The sequence below is a fragment of the Erpetoichthys calabaricus genome, chromosome 9, assembly GCF_900747795.2.
Source record: "Erpetoichthys calabaricus chromosome 9, fErpCal1.3, whole genome shotgun sequence".
NCBI lineage: Eukaryota > Metazoa > Chordata > Cladistia > Polypteriformes > Polypteridae > Erpetoichthys > Erpetoichthys calabaricus.
The window spans coordinates 134,153,664-134,173,559 of NC_041402.2; the positions used below are offsets into that span (position 1 = coordinate 134,153,664).

Genomic DNA, 19,896 nt, shown 5'->3' on the forward strand with positions numbered 1-19,896 from the left:
ATTTGGCTGTAGCAGAAGGCACTTTGTTCGTCGAAGGGCTGGAGAGTGGTACAATAATGAGTGTCTGCAGGCAACAGTGAAGCATGGTGGAGGTTCCTTGGACATTTGGGGCTGCATTTCTGCAAATGGAGTTGGAGATTTGGTCAGGATTAATGGTGTTCTCAATGCTGAGAAATACAGGCAGATACTTATCCATCATGCAATACCATCAGGGAGGTGTATGATTGGCCCCAACTTTATTCTGCAGCAGGACAACGACCCCAGACATACAGCCAAAGTCGTTAAGAACTATATTCAGCGTAAAGAAGAACAAGAAGTCCAGGAAGTGATGGTATGGCCCCCACAGAGCCCTGATCTCAACATCATCCGAGTGTGTCTGGGATTACATGAAGAGACAGAAGGATGTGAGGAAGCCTACATCCACAGAAGATCTGTGGTTAGTTCTCCAAGATGTTTGGAACAGACTACCAGCCGAGTTCCTTCAAAAACTGTGTGCAAGTATACCTAGAAGAATTGATGCTGTTTTGAAGGCAAAGGGTGGTCACACCAAATATTGATTTGATTTAGATTTCTCTTTTGTTCATTCACTACATTTTGTTGATTGATGAAAATAAATGACTAACACTTCCATTTTTGAAAGCATTCTTTGTTTACAGCATTTTTTTCACACCTGCCTAAAACTTTTGCTCAGTAATGTATGTAATTTTTTTATGATCTACGCCTAATATTATTGGCATGCAGTTTGTTGTAGTGGTTAAAGCTTTGTACCTAGGACTTCAAACTCTGAGGTTATTCGTTGAAATTCTGCTTCTTGCACTGTGTGTCCATTAGCAAATCACTTCACTTGCCTGTGCTCAAAAAAACACAGGGGGGAAAAAAGTAACCTAATGTATATCAAATGTGGTTAGTTGAGTTGGATAAACCAAAAAGAAAATCTGAAATAGCAATTCCATGGGATTGTGTCTGGGTGCCTGTGTTTCATTTGTTTCTGTGATAGGCTAGTGCCCTTTTCCTTGAGATGAGGTGGAGCGTCCATTTTCTTTTAAAAGGCCAAATCTCCCAAATAGTATGTTTACTTTTTTATTTATAAAGTAACATTGATACACTGTTTTACAATATCTGTGCAATCTCAAGACATAGATTTATACGCAAAGCTGATGTATTTGGAATGTTTAAGCCTTTTCTTCATGTTTAGACCCTGGTATCCTTTAACCCTCATTATAACCTACAAGAAAAGGCAAAATATCTTTAAATTTAAAAAAAAAAAAGTTTCACTTTAGATCACAGTTTTATGGGACAAATTAATATATACCATGATTGTGAAGAAATAACATTGACTTGAAAAATGCAAAACTTCTCCTTTAATCTGACTTCAATTTATTTTTAGTATTCAAAGATGACTTTTACTTAAGTTATGAATTGATTATAAATTACTGTTTTATATTAATTAGCATTGATTTAGTATTGTATGCAAAGGTTTAGGTTATATACCCTTGGAAATAAATATTAAAATGACTAATACAATAGTCGCCTTTTATATGCTACCTTAGAGATTAAGTGCTGTTTAACTAGCATGATGGTTTATAATGAAACCTTAAGGGGCTAAGTAGCTTTTTTAGTGTAGCCATTTTCACACTTATAGTCTGTTTGCTTCGTTCCTAATCTGGGGATGATTTGTTACTTTGTTTCAATCCCCAGTTAGTTAGGTTGATTTTAACATGGCAAAATTTCAAGCAAACTAAACATATCAATAAACATCCAGTAGGCATGTCAAGGACTTCTTTTATTGAGCAGCAATTTTTTGTACACAGGAAAAAATATCATGGAGGGTTGACAACAGTTTTGTTTGCACACTGTCACATTTTCCACAACTGTTTGATTTAATTACCAAACATAGCTTTATGAGAAAGTGCATATTATCAAACACCTGGAAGCCTACTTGAAAATTGTTTGCTACTACAAATGGTCTGAAAAGAACATGTTAAAATATGCAAATGTACCTAAGAAGGCAAACTCTGCTGAGGGCATACAATGATGTGCTACCTTTTTATGACAGTAGACATATTATAGTTTCATGTTGCATATTTACTCTCCAGTACCCATCGTACTCGAGTGTTGTACCGTGTTAGCCATTATAAATCTTGCCTGAAGAAGGGGCCTGAGTTGCCTCGAAAGCTTGCATATTGTAATCTTTTTAGTTAGCCAATAAAAGGTGTCATTTTGCTTGGCTTTTCTCTACTCTCCAGTACCCACAATTTAAACATAACTTCAAGTTATGTTATTTCAAATCACACCTACTGCATTAACTCTTCTATTTTCTAAAAATAATTTATATTTGCTCAGTTTTAAATATTTAACACTTACTGCATATGTCAAAGTTAGTGCGCTTGCAGGATTTGCATCACATTCGAAAGTGATCCCATTGAGAGGATGCCCCACCTGCGTACATTACTTTTGTGGTGAAACATTAAGAAGTTTGATTGTCAGCCTCACAGAGCATTGCTATTCACATATTTTATTTTTTCCTTCTTCTTCTTAAACTGCCATCTAATCTCATAGGCGGCACTAAGCCTGAATCAGGTGCTAGGCTTGCTATGATTGACTGGTAATTGTATGAGTTTTTTTATTTGAATTTTGTTAGATTTATTCCTATGTGCATATTTATTTTTACCTTTATATTGTTCTGAATGCTTCATGTTAATACTCAACTCATTATTCTGTCCATGAAATTCTATAATTACCAACAGCAGGCTCTTAGCCTATCACAGCATGCACAGTTTCACCCATAATGCTCATTATTTCCTTATATCAGCTGCTACCGGGTTCGCTTGGTACCACACCAAGACCACCCTTTCCAAAGAATCTTGGCACATTCTGTGTGATTTGGCATGTTCACATCTACCTCAATGAAGCAGACTTTTATGGAAATCGCATAGGAGTTCAAAAAGAGTTTTTTTATTTTATTAATTTTATTGTAATCATTCATATAAATCGATCAATTTTTACAAAAAATAGGATTAAAAAAACAAGTCGATCCCTACCCCTGAGAGAGAGAGAGCATGGCCAATGGGGTAAAACTTAAGGCTTGTAAACATACCTAAATTGATGAGTTTAATAGGCCAGTAGAGATGAATAGAGAGGAAAAAGAAATGCGGAGATAATTACTTCCTCGGTGCTTTAAGAGCTTATTCTAAAATTGTGACACCATGGCTGTCTGAGAAGCACTTAAAAATTTTAGTCCAAAATGATGTTAATTTGGCACAAACCCAAAACATATGACCCAGTGAGGCTGGGACTTGATTGCAGCGTTCGCAGGTTGGATCTTGCCCTGGAAACATTTTGGACAGTTTTAGGCGAGACAGATGTGATCGATATATAATTTTGAGTTAAATAATTGCATGCTTTGCACATATGGAGCTCGAGTGAATTCTCTGCATTGCTACTTTCCACTCCCTTTCTGATATATTGATTAAAAGATCTTTGAAAGGGAGGGACTGTAAAATAATTTTATATATTGAAGAGATGATGTCTAAGCCCTTGAAATTGAGCAATATTTTTTCCAGTATGGACGAGGGTGCAAGATGATGAAAATCGGGCAGGTTCTGTTTAACAAAGTTCCTAATTTGAAGATAGTGAAAGAAATGTGTAGCTGGAAAGTTAAATTTTGAATGTAATTGTTCGTAGGATGCAAAGATGTTGTCTATATAAAGATCTCTGAGCAATTGAATCCCAAATTTTTTCCAGATATTAAAAACTGCATATGTTTGCGAGGGTTGAAAGAGGTGGTTCTCTTGCAGAGGTGTAACAGATAAAAGCTTCTCCATCTTAAAATGCTTTTTACATTGGTTCCATATTCTGAGTGAGTGAAGCACAATTGGGTTATTAATATACTGTATTTGCAATACCTTGCATTTATTGGGGCACAAAGCAGGGAATATAAAGAAGTACTGCAGGATTTTACTTCTATTGCAGACCAGGCCTGTGTATGTTCATCTATTTGTGTCCAGGTTTTTATAGCTTGTATGTTTGCTGCCCAATAATAAAACTGAAAGTTAGGTAGAGCCATGCCACCTTCTGCCTTAGGTCTTTGTAGGGTCACTCTTTGGATACGTGGATGTTTTGAGTTCCAAATAAATTAGGTTATTGTTGAACCTAATTGCTTAAAAAATGATTTATTGATGTATATTGGAATGTTTTGAAATAAAAAAAAAGAAGCTTAGGAAGAATATTCATCTTAACAACGTTAATTCTTCCAGCTAGAGTGAGATGAAGGGTTGACCATCTATGCAAGTCTTAATTTTTTCCATACAGACGGCGAAATTTTGTTGATAAAGAGCTTTGTGTTTACTTGTGATGTTTGCCCCTAGGTATTTAAACTGATCTGCAATAATAAAAGGAAAGGTGTTCAATATGATATTGTATGCTTGAGAATTCACTGGAAAGAGTACATACACTTCTATTCATATTAATTCTGAGACCAGATATCTTTTGAAATTCTGTAAGTGCTGTTAAGACTGCAGGCACAGAATTTTGTGGGTCTGATATATACAGCACCATATCAACTGCATATAGAGAAATTTTCTGTTCCAGTCCTTCTCTGATAATCCCATTTATCTGATCAGCATTTCGACAGTGAACTGCCAATGGGTGCAATGATGATTGCAAATAGCAGTGGTGACAAGGAGCATCCTTGTCTGGTACCACGTTCTACTTTAAAATAGTCTGAACAAATGTTGTTAATACAAACTGAAGCTTCTGGATTGATATACAGTAGTTTGATCTATGCACAAATGTTCGGGCCAAACCCAAATTTCCCTAATGTAGTGAAAAGATATTTCCATTCAATCATGTCAAATGCTTTTTCTGCATCCAATGATAATATTTCTGGGGTGTTTGATTTTGTTGGTGAGTATATTATATTAAACAGGCGTCGAAGATTGGAGGATAAGTGTCGACCCTTGATAAATCCAGTTTGATCTTGTGATATTACCGAAGGCAGCACTTTCTCCATCCTTCTAGCTATGATTTTTGAGAGTATCTTAACATAATTATTCAGAAGTGAAATTGGTCTGTATGATGCACATTATAATAAGTCCTTATTTTGTTTAGGAAAGACGTTGATTAATGCTTGGCAAAAAGTTTGTGGTAGAATTTGATTGTCTCTAGCTTCTGTAAATGTTGCTAATAGGAGGGGAGCTAGCTGAGCGGAGAATTTCTTATAAAATTCTGCAGGGTAGCCATCAGGGCCTGCTGCTTTCCCGCCTTGAAGTGACTTTATAGCATCTAGTAATTCTGATAGCGCCAGAGGTTTGTCCAGTTCCTCCACACTAAAAGTATCTATTTGTGGTAACTGTAATGTATCCAGAAATGCATTAGATTGTGTGTTGTCTTCTTTAACCTCGGTAGAATATAAGGATTTATAGTAGTCTCTAAATGTGTGCATTATATTTTTATGGTCAGTGATTTCATCTCCGTTTGTGTTGGTAATTACAGGGATTGCATTGCGAAGTTCTTGCTTGGGGATTTGTTGAGCTAAAAGCTTATTAGCTTTCTCTCCGTGTTCATAATAATTATGTCTGGATTTATAAATTAGTTGTTCAGTTTCTTTAGTTGTCAAGAGGTTGAGTTTTGAATGCAGAGCCTGCCTTTTCCTATGTAGAGCGTCACTTGGAAGCCTGGCATGTTCTTCATCTATTCTAGTAATTTTGGTTTTTAGCTCTGATACTTTCTTGGTTTCTAATTTATTCCTGTGGGAAAGATATGAAATAATCTGACCTCTTAAAAAGGCCTTTAGAGTTTCCCAGAGTATTCCTGCAGAAACCTCTGAGGATGTATTTGTCTCTAGGAAGAAACTGATTTGTTTGGATATAAATTCTATACAGTTCTTGTCAGCTTATAGAAGCGGGTTAAGACGCCATCTACGAGGTGAGTGTGTGGGGCATAGTGACTTTAGCTCCAAGATCAGAGGTGCATGGTCAGAAATAACAATAGCATCATACTTGCAAGATTTAATCGTAGGCAAGAAATTATTATCTATAAAGCAATAATCTGTTCTTGAGTAGCAATGTTGTACTGGTGAGTAGAAAGAATATGTTCTTGAGTTTTGGTTTAGAAACCTCCAGGGGTCTGATAAGTTGTGGTCAGTTACAAACTGTGTAATTATCTTTGCAGTATTAGATGTCATCCCCCCTGTGAGTCCTATCTAAGACTGGATTTAAAACACAAAGTCCCAGGCCATTGTAATTTTATGAGTGTTCACATTGGGAATGGATGCAAATATGTTTTGTATGAATTCCTTATCGACATTCGGTGCATAAACATTTATCAAAATCATTTACAGTTAAATAAGTTGCCCATGACTATCACATATCTCCCTTCTGGATCAGATACTACATCTGATACTACAAATGAGACTGTTCTATGTATGAGAATTCCCACACCTCTAGTTTACTTTGTATAGCTAGAATGGAACATTTGGCCAGTCCAGTCCTTTTGCAGACGGAAATAATCCTTGCTTAGTAAGTGGGTCTCCTGTAAAAATACTATTTTAGCGTTTAAACCTGTTAGGTGAGAGAGTACTTCCTTTCTCTTTAATTTGTGATTCAGGCCTTTAACATTCCAGCTCACAAAGTTAACTGTCCCATCCTGGAGATATTGATTCTGAGTTTTTGATGTCATTTTATAGTCTTAACTGGAAGTAAGACAGTTTTAACCTTAATTTCCTGTTGCCCCATAAGTTATTGACAATCAACCCATTGTTACGTTGGTAGTTATAATTATAAGGATTAAAAGGGTATATTATATATAGCCTGCTCTGTTTCTCTCCCCCCTTATCCCCCCACCCCCCCATTTTGCCTCCCCACGTGAGGCTGTATCCCACTTCACAATGTATCGGTCCTCTGACATACCTAGAGACAGAGCACGTTCAAAGCAAAAAACAAGCCCCCACACAGCGGTATTTTAGGATTAAAAAGTAGAGATATCTATTGCCAATATAATCTAAATACTATATGCCTAAAATATAATCATTAACAAACTATGATTATATATAATCATTAACAAACTATAAGCATAAAATATATAATACTAGCAAAATAACCGCGCTTCGCAGTGGAGAAGTAGTGTGTTAAAGAGGTTATGTAAACATATATATACATATCTACATATACACATATCAACATATATATACACATACATACACACACACATATATACACATACATACATACATACAGGTGCTGGTCATAAAATTAGAATATCATGACAAAGTTGATTTATTTCAGTAATTCCATTCAAAAAGTGAAACTTGTATATTAGATTCATTCATTACACGCAGACTGATGTATTTCAAATGTTTATTTCTTTTAATTTTGATGATTATAACTGACAACTAATGAAAGTCCCAAATTCAGTATCTCGGAAAATTAGAATATTGTGAAAAGGTTCAATATTGAAGACACCTGGTGCCACACTCTAATCAGCTGATTAACTCAAAACACCTGCAAAAGCCTTTAAATGGTCTCTCAGTCTAGTTCTGTAGGCTACACAATCATGGGGAAGACTGCTGACTTGACAGTTGCGCAAAAGACGACCATTGACACCTTGCACAAGGAGGGCAAGACACAAAAGGTCATTGCTAAAGAGGCTGGCTGTTCACAGAGCTCTGTGTCCAAGCACATTAATAGAGAGGGGAAGGACAAGATGTGGTAGAAAAAATGTACAAGCAATAGGGATAACTGCACCCTGGAGAGGATTGTGAAACAAAACCCATTCAAAAATGTGGGGGAGATTCACAAAGAGTGGACTGCAGTTGGAGTCAGTGCGTCAAGAACCACCACGCACAGACGTATGCAAGACATGGGTTTCAACTGTCGCATTCCTTGTGTCAAGCCACTCTTGAACAAGAGACAGCGTCAGAAGCGTCTCGACTTTGGACTGCTGCTGAGTGGTCCAAAGTTATGTTCTCTGATGAAAGTAAATTATGCATTTCCTTTGGAAATCAAGGTCCCAGAGTCTGGAGGAAGAGAGGAGAGGCACAGAATCCACGTTGCTTGAGGTCCAGTGTAAAGTTTCCACAGTCAGTGATGGTTTGGGGTGCCATGTCATCTGCTGGTGTTGGTCCATTGTGTTTTCTGAGGTCTAAGGTCAACGCAGCCGTCTGCCAGGAAGTTTTAGAGCACTTCATGCTTCTTGCTGCTGACTAACTTTATGGAGATGCAGATTTCATTTTCCAACAGGACCTGGCACCTGCACACAGTGCCAAAGCTACCAGTACCTGGTTTAAGGACCATGGTATCCCTGTTCTTGATTGGCCAGCAAACTCGCCTGACCTTAACCCCATAGAAGATCTATGGGGTATTGTGAAGAGGAAGATGCAATACGCCAGACCCAACAATTCAGAAGAGCTGAAGGCCACTATCAGAGCAACATGGGCTCTCATAACACCTGAGCAGTGCCACAGACTGATCGACTCCATGCTACGCCGCATTGCTGCAGTAATCCAGGCCAAAGGAGCCCCAACTAAATATTGAGTGCTGTACATGCTCATACTTTTCATGTTCATACCTTTCAGTTGGCCAACATTTCTAAAAATCCTTTTTTTGCATTGGTCTTAATTGATGTTCTAATTTTCTGAGATACTGAATTTGGGCCTTTCACTAGTTGTCAGTTATAATCATCAACATTAAAAGAAATAAACATTTGAAATACATCAGTCTGTGTGTAATGAATGAATCTAATATACAAGTTTCACTTTTTGAATGGAATTACTGAAATAAATCAACTTTGTCATGATATTCTAATTTTATGACCAGCACCTGTAGTGCGTTGTAACACGGGCTGTGATTGTTACATGGGAGGGAGACGACAAATCACAGCTTCCCGCTTTCTAATCGGGCTCTGTGATTGGTGCTTTGACGGATGCCCAGATCCCACAGTATTTCCCCTTAGGAGAGGCGTTAGGCAAGTGTAATTGAATAGCGGTGCTGCAAGTTTAGCTTTACACCTGTTTTTAAGGCTTATTGACTGAAAGGGACTTTCATGAAAAAACTTAGGGCTTTGCTACAGGATACACCCTCCACAAGTTAAGGAAGTAAAAATAAAGGTATATATTTCTGTTTTATTTAAACCTTTTAAGTTTGTATGCGGGCAGTATGGTTGGGCAGTGAAAGGTGCCAGTTAGGAGACCCGGGTTCGCTTCCCTGCATGGAGTTTGAATGTTCTCCCCGTGTCTGTCTGGGTTTCCTCCGGGTACTCCGGTTTCCTCCCACAGTCCAAAGACATGCAGGTTAGGTGCATTTGCGATTCTAAATTGTCCGTGGTGTGTGTGTGTGGGTGTGTGCGCCCTGCTCGTGGGCTGGCACCTTGCCCGGGGTTTGTTTCCTGCCTTGTGCCCTGTGTTGGCAGGGATTGGCTCCTGTATTTAGGATATAGCGGGTTGGATAATAGATGGATGGACATTTGTATGCATAGCCCCATTTGCCCGTTTTCATTTTTTTTCTTTCTTCAGTAATATTTCAGCAAACCCGGAGCTTGTCAGTTCAAATCCTGGTACTGACACCACTGTGTGACCCTGAGGAAGTCACTTCACCTGCCTGTGCTGCAAAAAACAAAAGTAATGTAACAAATTGTACCTCAGATGTTGCAAGGTGCTGGAATAAAGGCATAAGTCAAATAGATAAATATGTATTATACACATAGGAACTATTAATTTATTTTCAGTTAAGTCATCTGCAGCAAACCTTTATAAATGAGGGTTTCTCCTTTTTAGATAGTGCAAACTGTTTCTTCTTCATTGAGGTTTTCTCTTGGAGAGCTTTTTTCATTTCATTGAAAATTAAAGCAGCAGCTGCCAAAATATGTAGCTTTCTTATTAATTTTTCAACATTGTGTAAAATAACTTTATAAAGTAACATAAAAGGTTTAAATACTGGTTATCCTTTTACACTAAAATATTACTAAAGAGATACAAAAAAAAGTAAAATGCATATGTTGTTTTTCTTTAAGGAGATTAAATATTACTGAAGAAAGAAAAAAAAAAAACTAAAACAGCTAAATGGGGCTATGCATACGAACTTAAAAGGTTTAAATAAAACAGAAATATATACCTTTTATTTTTACTTCCTTAACTTGTGGAGGGTGTATCCTGTAGCAAAGCCCTAACTTTTTTCGTGAAAGCCCGTTTCAGTCAATAAGTCTTAAAAAGAAGTGTAAAGATATTGACAATACGCTACACAAACCCACCAAGACGTGCAATCATTTAAATCAAGGCGCGAGTCGAAAAACACCATCCCATACTATTAGTTAACGATTAACACATTTCTATATGTATTGTAAGCATACAATACAACTGATAATATGTTGCGCTTATTTATCTGGTGTACCGACATTTTTGCGCGTTTAACGGCTGAAATCTAACGTGGTTTGTGCCCTTCAGAATGAAAACAGTTTGCATTTACCTTTTTAGTAAAAGGCGAGCTTTTAAGCCTGAGAAATCACCCCGTAAATGCACACGTTTAATTGCACATGTGTTAATATGTATGCTTACACAGTATTAAAAGACACTCAACAATTAACATCATTTACCTTCGTTCCCGCGTTTGACTCGTGCTGTAAATCTCTTCCTTGTTTTCAGTTCACGTGATTACGTAGGAGGCGTGATGATGCGATACGTGACTCCGCCTCCTCCATTAGAGTATATGGACAAAAAACAGGTTCCAGTTATGACCATTACGCGTAGAATTTCGAAATGAAACCTGCCTAACTTTTGTAAGTAAGCTGTAAGGAATGAGCCTGCCAAATTTCAGCCTTCTACCTACACGGGAAGTTGGAGAATTAGTGGTGAGTGAGTGAGTGCGTGAGTCAGTCAGTCAGTCAGTCAGTCAGTCAGTCAGGGCTTTTCCTTTTATTAGTATAGATAATCTTAAGCAATCTTAAAGTAATAAGATAATAAACCCAGGGGATGGTGTTAGAAAGTGGTCCAGGATAAGCATAGTAAGTCTTAATGCAATAATAACAATAATCCAAGGGTATGATGTTAAACAGTCTCCTTTAGGGTAGCAAGAAAAAAAAAAAGTTAATTTCTTCCACATACACGTCTATAACTGTAATTAAAACATAAACAGAAAGCGTCCGAGTAATGAAAAGGATGTATAATTATAATACCCATATCATTACAAGTGGATCAGACAGCAGGTGATATCTCCTTGCCATGTCGTGACAGGATGCAACTCAATAGTGTCGGGATCAGCTTTCTTAATTCCTTTTCTGCTTCCTCCTTGCTGGAATAGATGTAGTATTAGCCTTGCACATCCACTTTCAGTTTGGCAGGGTACAAGAGGCTATACTTGATATCGGCTTGTTGTAGCCGCTGTTTAATGTTGTAGAAGGCTGCACGTTTAGCAGCTGTTGCGGGAGAGAAATCAGGGAAAATACGAATGTGGGTATTTTCAAATATAATCTCTTGCTTGCATCTGAGTGCCATCACATCTATCTTACATAATAATCTCTCGAGGTGGATAATAAAAGACCTAGGTCTAAAGGTATTTGATCCCTGTATGCGATAAGCTGCTGCTATCTCGGTATCTGATTTAAAGTCCTCTCCAGTTATTTTAGAGAATAGTTCAGCTGTGAATTTCACTTGGGTTTGGACTTTCACGATTCTCAGGCAGACCTTCGATTCTAATATTATTCCTTCTGCTTCCATCTTCCAAAGCATCAAGTCTGTCTGAGTTTTTTGCATTCGGAAATGGCAGCTGTTGCTTTTCCGTCAGTGGTGGATGCTAGATTTTTGGCTATTTCAATTCAAGTCATGAATGCCTGCTAAACATCCTCCAGCTGATTGGCAAGTGTGCTCAGTTTAGACGCACTTTCCTGAATGTGCTCCTCAGTTTTATCCAGCATACCATTATAGGCTGCCTCAAAGCGGATATATACGCGTTTTTCCGTGTCTTTGTTATTCTGCAGCAGCTCCTGTCGCAGCTTCTCACTTGCCTTTTCGCTTGCTTTCTTGCTTTTCTTTATATCATTCTTTATCTCTTGCTTGAGCTCAGTGATCATCACCTTCAGTTTGGACAGATCATTTTTGCTTGCGAGCACCGTAGGTGAAGCAGTGGGCTCTATTACAGCCGATGTTCCCAGCTCGCATGGAGTAGGTGAAAGCACGGACTGCAAGGCCTTTTCCAGTTTCAAATGATCTTCTCCAATCAGCGAGCTATCGTGACCCGTGTCACTCGCACATTTGCACCCCATTTTGCTCTCACTGGAGATGATGCTGCAGACCATGGTCCTGAGGAGTCTAGGCTTTCGCCCATCGGTTCCAGGTCAGTCTCTGAAAGGCCGTACCTTGAGCTTGAACTTGGGCTTGTCGGTCTGGACTTGGGTGTAGCTTTAGTTTTCTTTTCCATTTCTTTCTGAGCCCCTTTCTTGCCGACCATGTTTATATATGCTATAGTAGAACCCTCGGCTTGGATAATTACAGGATATCTCAGGATAATAATGAAATAATATAAAAAATAACACCGCTGCTAACAGAGCTCCGCTTCAGACGTCCATCTCTCGCAATGGACGAGACCAACTCCTCTAAATGCACTGAAATTAATGGGGAAGGAGAAACTGAACTAGTTTTGAGTGGATCATACAGTAATGGTGCAAGAGTCTTTTGTGTATCCCTAACGGCTACGTAAATATCTGCCAATCTTCCTTCTAAGGAGTGACCAGGTTTTTGCGATTTTTTCATGTGAGCAATCATTTTTAAGAACCAATCATTTTTGAGTGCCAGTATTAGCAATACATTTCTGTATATAGCACAAAAAAACAAGAATTATTTGATGAAATGAATATTTAATGTTATATATCAAAAATTTGTCTTTTTTTTTCATTTTTTTTTTAATAGTGTATTCCTACTCAAAATTTCAATGAATATTCATGATGTTACTGTACTGCCTTTTCAATCTTCCATACATTATGCATTCAGTGAATATTAGGGCTGAGTATCAGCACTGATGTTCTGATTTGATTTGATTCTGATTCACAATGCCCCAATTCGACATTGTTTTAATCTTGACTGAATTGGTGTGTACTGTCAGTCAGTCATTATCCTACCCGCTATATCTTAACACAGGGTCACGGGAGCACATGGCGCAAGACAGGAACAAACTCCGGGAAGGGCGCACACACACACCCACCCACACACCAAGCACACACTAGGGACAATTTAGGATCGCCAATACACCTAACCTGCATGTCTTTAGACCGTGGGAGGAAACCCATGCAAACACGGGGAGAACATGCAAACTCAATGCAGGGAGGACCCAGGATGCGAACCCAGGTCTCCTTACTGTGAGGCAGTAGCGCTATTACTGCGCCACTGTGCCACTCTTAGTGTGTACTGATATATTTGCAGTGGTGTCTTTTTTTTAAAATAATGTGACAAATTTCAGTAACACTTTATTTGAAGGGTGTCTATATAGTGACTTTATAATATATGCATAAGCATGGAATGACATTTAAGAAGAAATACTTGATTAGTAATGAACGGTTGACGTCAACGTTTGGAAAATGAGGAGCAAATATGTGTTTAAAAAAAAAAAAAGACTTTTTAACTTAGCCAACATATGTAACACCACATCAGTGTTCACACATTTACATCATCTTGCAAATAATATTATTATAAAATAATCAAATATTGCTTCCTAAAGAATAAGTATGTTATTTAATTTACTACTTGTGTGTTATGAATCTGCATGTAGAGACCCTTCAACTAAACTGTTACCCAAATTTATTCCCCTGTTGGACATTTAAAATAATCTTGAATTAGTCGAAATTAAAGATATAGAAAGACATAAGTCTTCCTGCTGTAACTCTACAAGGTACACATATCTTCAACTGCTTAGTTGTAGCAGTCACATTAATCAGTCTTGAAAATGTGTCCTGACAGTCCTCAGACAAAAAAGGAAGCATTTTAAAACGAGGATCTGGAGCTGAAGTTTGTTGACAACGACATTGAATGAATGGAACATAAAGGATAGAGAACTGACTATCGTGACTAATAATGTTGCTGTTGTGGAGCTACTTCCAAGTCGGCTGCTTTGTGCACACTCTCACTTTTGTATCGCAGGCTGCTCTGAAAATTCCAACAATTGCCCACTTGCTTTGCCAGAGGAGGTGTGTTGCCAACTTTTTTCACCATACCAGTACAGCTAGCCACATGCTTAAAGAGAAACAATGTTTATTGGACTTGGCCAAACACAAACTTGTAATTGATGTGGTCATGCAATGGAACAATGCATTGGAAATGCTGGAAAGGTCTTTGGAACAACAGAGAGTCATCTCAGAAGCTCTGTACATAGGCAGCAAGGTTGCTCCCGGTGTGACCAGCGTGCTTGTCTATAACATGTCCACCCCAGGTGCCCAGTTGTTTTTAATGTGCTATTGTCACATAGGAATCTGATGCCCTGGATGTTTAGTTGTCGCATGTTATGGTTGCTCTCTTAACCGCCCTGAAAGATGTGGCTATTCTTTGCGTAAATCTTCCTAAATCCTCGATACAATAACTTTACTGAATGTTTTCTGGTTGGTATAGCATACTGCAGTTCAAAAACTTATATCATCTGTCAAAGGCCCATGTTTCCAAGAATGGTGTAGGGTCTCTTATCTTTACAGATCAAAACTGCTATAGATTTTTGGTTTTTGTTGGGCACAAGGTGAATTAAATGGAAGCTTGGAGCCACCTGCCGGCTCGAGTGTGGATTGTTTACACTCTGCTCATTTGGATAGCAACTGAGATTATGTTTATGATTGAAATCAGGGTAAATGATTTCTCAAATTTGTTGTGTTACAGCAATAATTAACATCCAAGTTACACAGCTTATATATAGCTTTGCTTTTATTCTGTTGTTCTTTACCAATGCACCATTTGAATCCATACTAAGTCCACTGTTGACCAGAGCATATTATCTATTAGAAATGCTTTGCTGAGTTCCGCCTGCCAGTACATTAAGTTCTCTCCTATTGTGAATATTGAGAAGCATTAAGAAGAAGGACGCCTCACGCCTGGACAAACTGGTGAGGAAGGCAGGCTGTATTGTAGGCATGGAGCTGGACAGTTTGACATCCGTGGCAGAGCAACGGGCACTCAGCAGGCTCCTATCAATTATAGAGAATCCACTAAACAGTATCATGTCCAGACAGAGGAGCAGCTTTAGCGACAGACTGCTGTCACTGTCCTGCTCCACTGACAGACTGAGGAGATTGTTCCTCCCCCAAACTATGCGACTCTTCAATTACACCCGGGGGGATAAACGTTAACCTTATTTAAAGTTATTGTCAGTTTTTACCCGCATTTTTATTACTCTTTAATATTGTTTTTGTATCTGTATGCTGCTGCTGGAGTATGTGAATTTCCCCTTGAGATTAATAAAGTCTGTCTGTCTGTCCTGTGAACCTTGGAGGTTGAGTTTCCAGTGTGTGTGTGTGTGCACAGGGAAAAAGGGCCATACTTTATTTTTTTTAAGCAAAAATGCTCACTACAGCAGAGTAAAAGACGTGATGTACTTTACATATAGAGTGAAAATCATTTAACACGAAACTGAGGGGACTGAAATATTTTTTCATGTTAAAAGAATTTCGTGTTAAAGGATATTACAAAAAAAAAACATACAGTATATTCAACAAAATTAAGTTTATTAGAGTACATTTTATTTACATAGATATGTATATATGCATGTATTTTCTGTTTTTGATCAACAGCCTTAAGAAGCTCCATCTTCATTTTAAGCGAAATAGCAGTTTACTTTCCCCCTGAGCTCTTTGCCATTGTGCTCGTAAAAAAATTCTTCTAAAATAGAAAAAAAACGCGAACCAAACTCACTGATTTTTACTCAACTGCGATGTACTCGTCACCGAATTCCAAAGCCAACTGATGAGAGATGAGATGTTTTTGTGTGGCGTTTGTAGGGGTGGAGGGTGAAAGTAGCTTAGATGAACAAAATTGGCTCGTGTCACAGGCTATTCCGAGGGTATTTCAAAGCCAAGTTAGCCTCCTTTCTACGAAACATGTGAAACCACCTCTCTTTCATTTCACACTCCTCTTAAATCTCGCCTGCGCGGCTGGTGTTTTCCGTATTTTGTTCATTCCCAGAAGGGAAATCTTATTGTGTTAAGCGATTTTCGTTTCGTGTTAAGAGAAAAAAATGCATGAAAATACATAGTAGTTTGTCGGGACCGTTGTATTATTTCGTGTTAACCGATATTTCGTCTTAAGCGTTTTAGCGTTAAACGTATTTCACTGTATGTGTTAATTTATTAAACAGCAAACTCAAAATTACATATAGCATTAAGGTAATATAATTACAAATATATGGTGGATAATGGCTAAGAACACATACTTGTGTTCTGGGAAGATTGCTTTAGAATCTTACAAATTGGTCATCATGACAAGTCTTCTTATATTCTGTTGTTTGGCCCAACATAAGTTAATTGACCAATAAGGAGCAGCAGCTGAACACAAAGACTGTACAGTATATAGTTGATGCGATTACACTTTTGCAGATCAATAGTCATCAGATGGAGTGTGGCATGACTTCCTGAAGGCACCTCGTACATAATAAACTCATCTCTGATGTCAGAAAACATTTAAAGGGGTTAAGTAAGTGTGTTTTGGCACCAAACAGTTCTTAACCCCTTAACTAAATTGAACTTTGCTTTATCTTCAAAGAAAGAATTGGCTTCCTTGAGAGTCTTTTCAGAGGACAATAATTTCATAGCCTGTAATTGCTCAGGCTCCCACAAGATTTTATCTGTAGCCAGAAGGCAGTTGTTTTCCCATCTTTTTTTGTGTAGATAAGGTTAATACTGATGCAATGCTTAGGACAGGCGTCTGCACTCAAGTCATTTGTGATGGGTCAGTTAATAAAAATATTCTCCTCTCCACACTCAGTCCAATATGCTATAAACACTGGACTATGTCCAAGCTTCTATTGATTACAACAGCTTATTTTTAAATTAGATGCAGAACAGCTTCTCTTAAAAATACAGAGATGCACATATAGACAAAGAAGATTCCACCTTCACTGATTAGTAAACAATAGGCTTGTTAGCTTAAGAGATATAATTAGGCTGTTTACTTGAGAACATGTTAAGCCTATTAGCCTTATATCTTTTTTTATTTTGTTTTGGTGTTTTTTTGTGTTGTGTATAAATATTACTGATTTTATTTTAGTAAGATGTTTATTTTGATGGCCACTGAATAATATGCCTACATTTTTTCATTTTGTTAAAAAAAAAAAAATACAAAAAACAAATAACTTGTGTGCCATGCAGTTTATTGTAATAGGCGAAAAAATTACCATGGTTAACACTGTTCAATGGGACATAAAGCTTTTACATTGTTAATTATACAGAGGCTGAATGCTTAAAAAATGAAGGAAAAAATGCTATTTGAATCAACCTATTCTAATGATGAGGAATAATCAAACATCATAGACCCTAAAAAAACTAATCAGAACATCCCTAGTTTTTCATTAGGTATATAAGCAGACACTTTTTCCATTGAATTAATTTGTCACATATATATAACTTTTTTATTTTTTTATTACCGGTACATTATTGATCTAGTCATCAGCACATCTACACTTGTTTAATACACAAGGCCAATGCAGAGATGTCCTTAATCCTAACAAACATTTTTGGATGTGGAACAATACCAGGATAAAACACAAGTTTAAACAAGAAAAATATGCAAACATTTCATATGCTGTAACTGGGGTTAATGTAGAACTCTGGAGTTGAGAGACAGCTGCTCTATCTACTGCCAGTGCTACAAAATGACCAATTATGTAAAAATATTTTTCTCTTGAGTCAACATTTGTTAGAAGTAACTTTTGAAAAAGTATGTTAATTGCCATCCTACTAGAATATTAAATTTCCAAATCTTGTTTTACTTGCTAACATTATTCAGCAAGCACCATGCTTAATGGTAGGAATGGTATTCTCATGATGATGTGTGATAACCCATTTAAGTCAAAATGGGTTATTGAGGCCAAAAAGCTCAGATAGAATAGAAATCACTTAGTTCTCTACTTAATAACATATTAGGTCTGGCAACTTTTAGATAAGAGTTAAAAATATATTTTTCAATGCATCTTGGCCATTGTTTAACAGCAGTGCAGTAGTGTGCATTGTGTAATGACATTTCCTAAAGCAAAATGTAGTATGAGTTAGATTGTACACACTGAACTCTTAAATTATTTGTGTTTTCTTTTTATTTTTTTTAGGCAACCTATATGGTGAATTATGTTTGGGGCTGTTTGTTATCTGTAATTTGTTTCAGTCTGACAACTTGGTTTGAAATAATATCAATACAAACTTGCCCAATGAAAAAAAAATCTTAATTGAGCGTTAATTATAATTAACGTTTTAACTCAAAAATTAAGATAATTTTAGCATGGGTTTTCAGCATTAATATAAATGTAAAAGTATTTACATACAATATAAATGTTTTTTTTTTCTAGATGACTGTTTATCTTTCATGCATAATATTCTTAACCATTATATTTTCTTCTATCTAAGGACTCATATGCAGGATCTGAAGGATGTTACAAATAATGTGCATTATGAGAATTATAGAAGCAAAAAATTGGCTGCTGTCACCTGTAATGGAGTCGATGCAACTAAGACTAAAGGTCAACTTACTAAGTAAGTATTGATTACCTTTCCACCCATACATTAATGCACTATTTCAAGTAAAAAGCGGTTTTTGATTTCAAAATTTAAATTAGTTTAAATATTTAGGTTTATATTACTCAAAACATTTTAACCATGTTGTCAGTATTTCTAGTTACTTGAATTAGAATTTGAAATAGGAAGTTGTCCTTTCAGTGAACAATCATCTGTATTAACAAGCTCCACAAAAATAGTATTTAAAGGTGCATGGACAGTTTATGGTGTAGCGGTGAGCATGTGGGAACTTTAAATTATTCAGTGTTTACTATGGAATCTGACAGATGTTTGATGCCATAATCAAACACTGAGTGACAAATGTAACTTTGTCTTTGGCTTGTTGTTCATATTTTATGGACACCACTGATATTTATGTAGTGTGGATACAGGATCATTGCATACATAAAATACATAGGTGCCTCTCAGACAATACATAGTGTATTTTGTTATGTTTGACACACATTGTGATATTTAATTTTCATACTTCTAGGAATTATGCAAGTTCTTGACTAGAAAAATTGCTAAACCAATTCTCCTGAGGCACTTGAATCTGACTTTACTGACAGATACCTTTCGTCTGCCACTTTACCTGTTAATTTCAGCGATTACCTGTTTCAGGAAATCAGTCTGTAATAATAATAAAAAAAATCCTTTGAGACTAGATAAGTAATAAAGTGCATCAGTGCATGTATTCTCCATTTCACTGGCAGCCTCAATTATTATAATCATCATCTTTGCTTGACACTTTTATCCAAGGCGACTTGTTATTTGGAGCACATGTATGTAAAGTGACTTGCTCAGTGTTTGTAGCAGGATTTGAACTTGCAACCTCAGGGTTAGAAATCCAAAGCCTTAACTGCTACAGCTCTGCCAGCCTAGGACTCTTTTTATAGAGTTTAAAAATGGTTCTTGACCAGAAGATTAAAAAATTGTAAGTACTATAACAGAAGAAAAGTCTGATTTAAAATAAATAATAGACACAGACGAATCTGAAAAAAGTGATACTACTACATAATATAACTTATTCTTTTGAACTTACCCTTGATGCTGATAGATGGTGCATATGTTGATCAGCACGTAATTTAGATTCAGTTAACTTGCTGATTTTTGTCATATAACAAAATGACTGATGTAAACCAGTGATGTTTACAGTACAGTACTTCATCTGTGATACTTTTT

The 19,896-nt window shown here is 37.0% G+C and overlaps 1 protein-coding gene across 2 annotated transcripts in view; it reads left to right on the top strand.

Moving 5' to 3' along the window:
* The window catches only part of LOC114658127 (septin-7-like), a 149,106-nt gene that overhangs the window by 90,792 nt on the left and 38,418 nt on the right, over nucleotides 1-19,896 (top strand). For both annotated transcript variants that reach the window (XM_028810185.2, XM_051932002.1), the window contains exon 10: nucleotides 18,568-18,693. In XM_028810185.2, coding sequence (XP_028666018.1) covers nucleotides 18,568-18,693 — 126 coding nt within the window. The remainder of the gene's footprint in view (nucleotides 1-18,567; nucleotides 18,694-19,896) is intronic.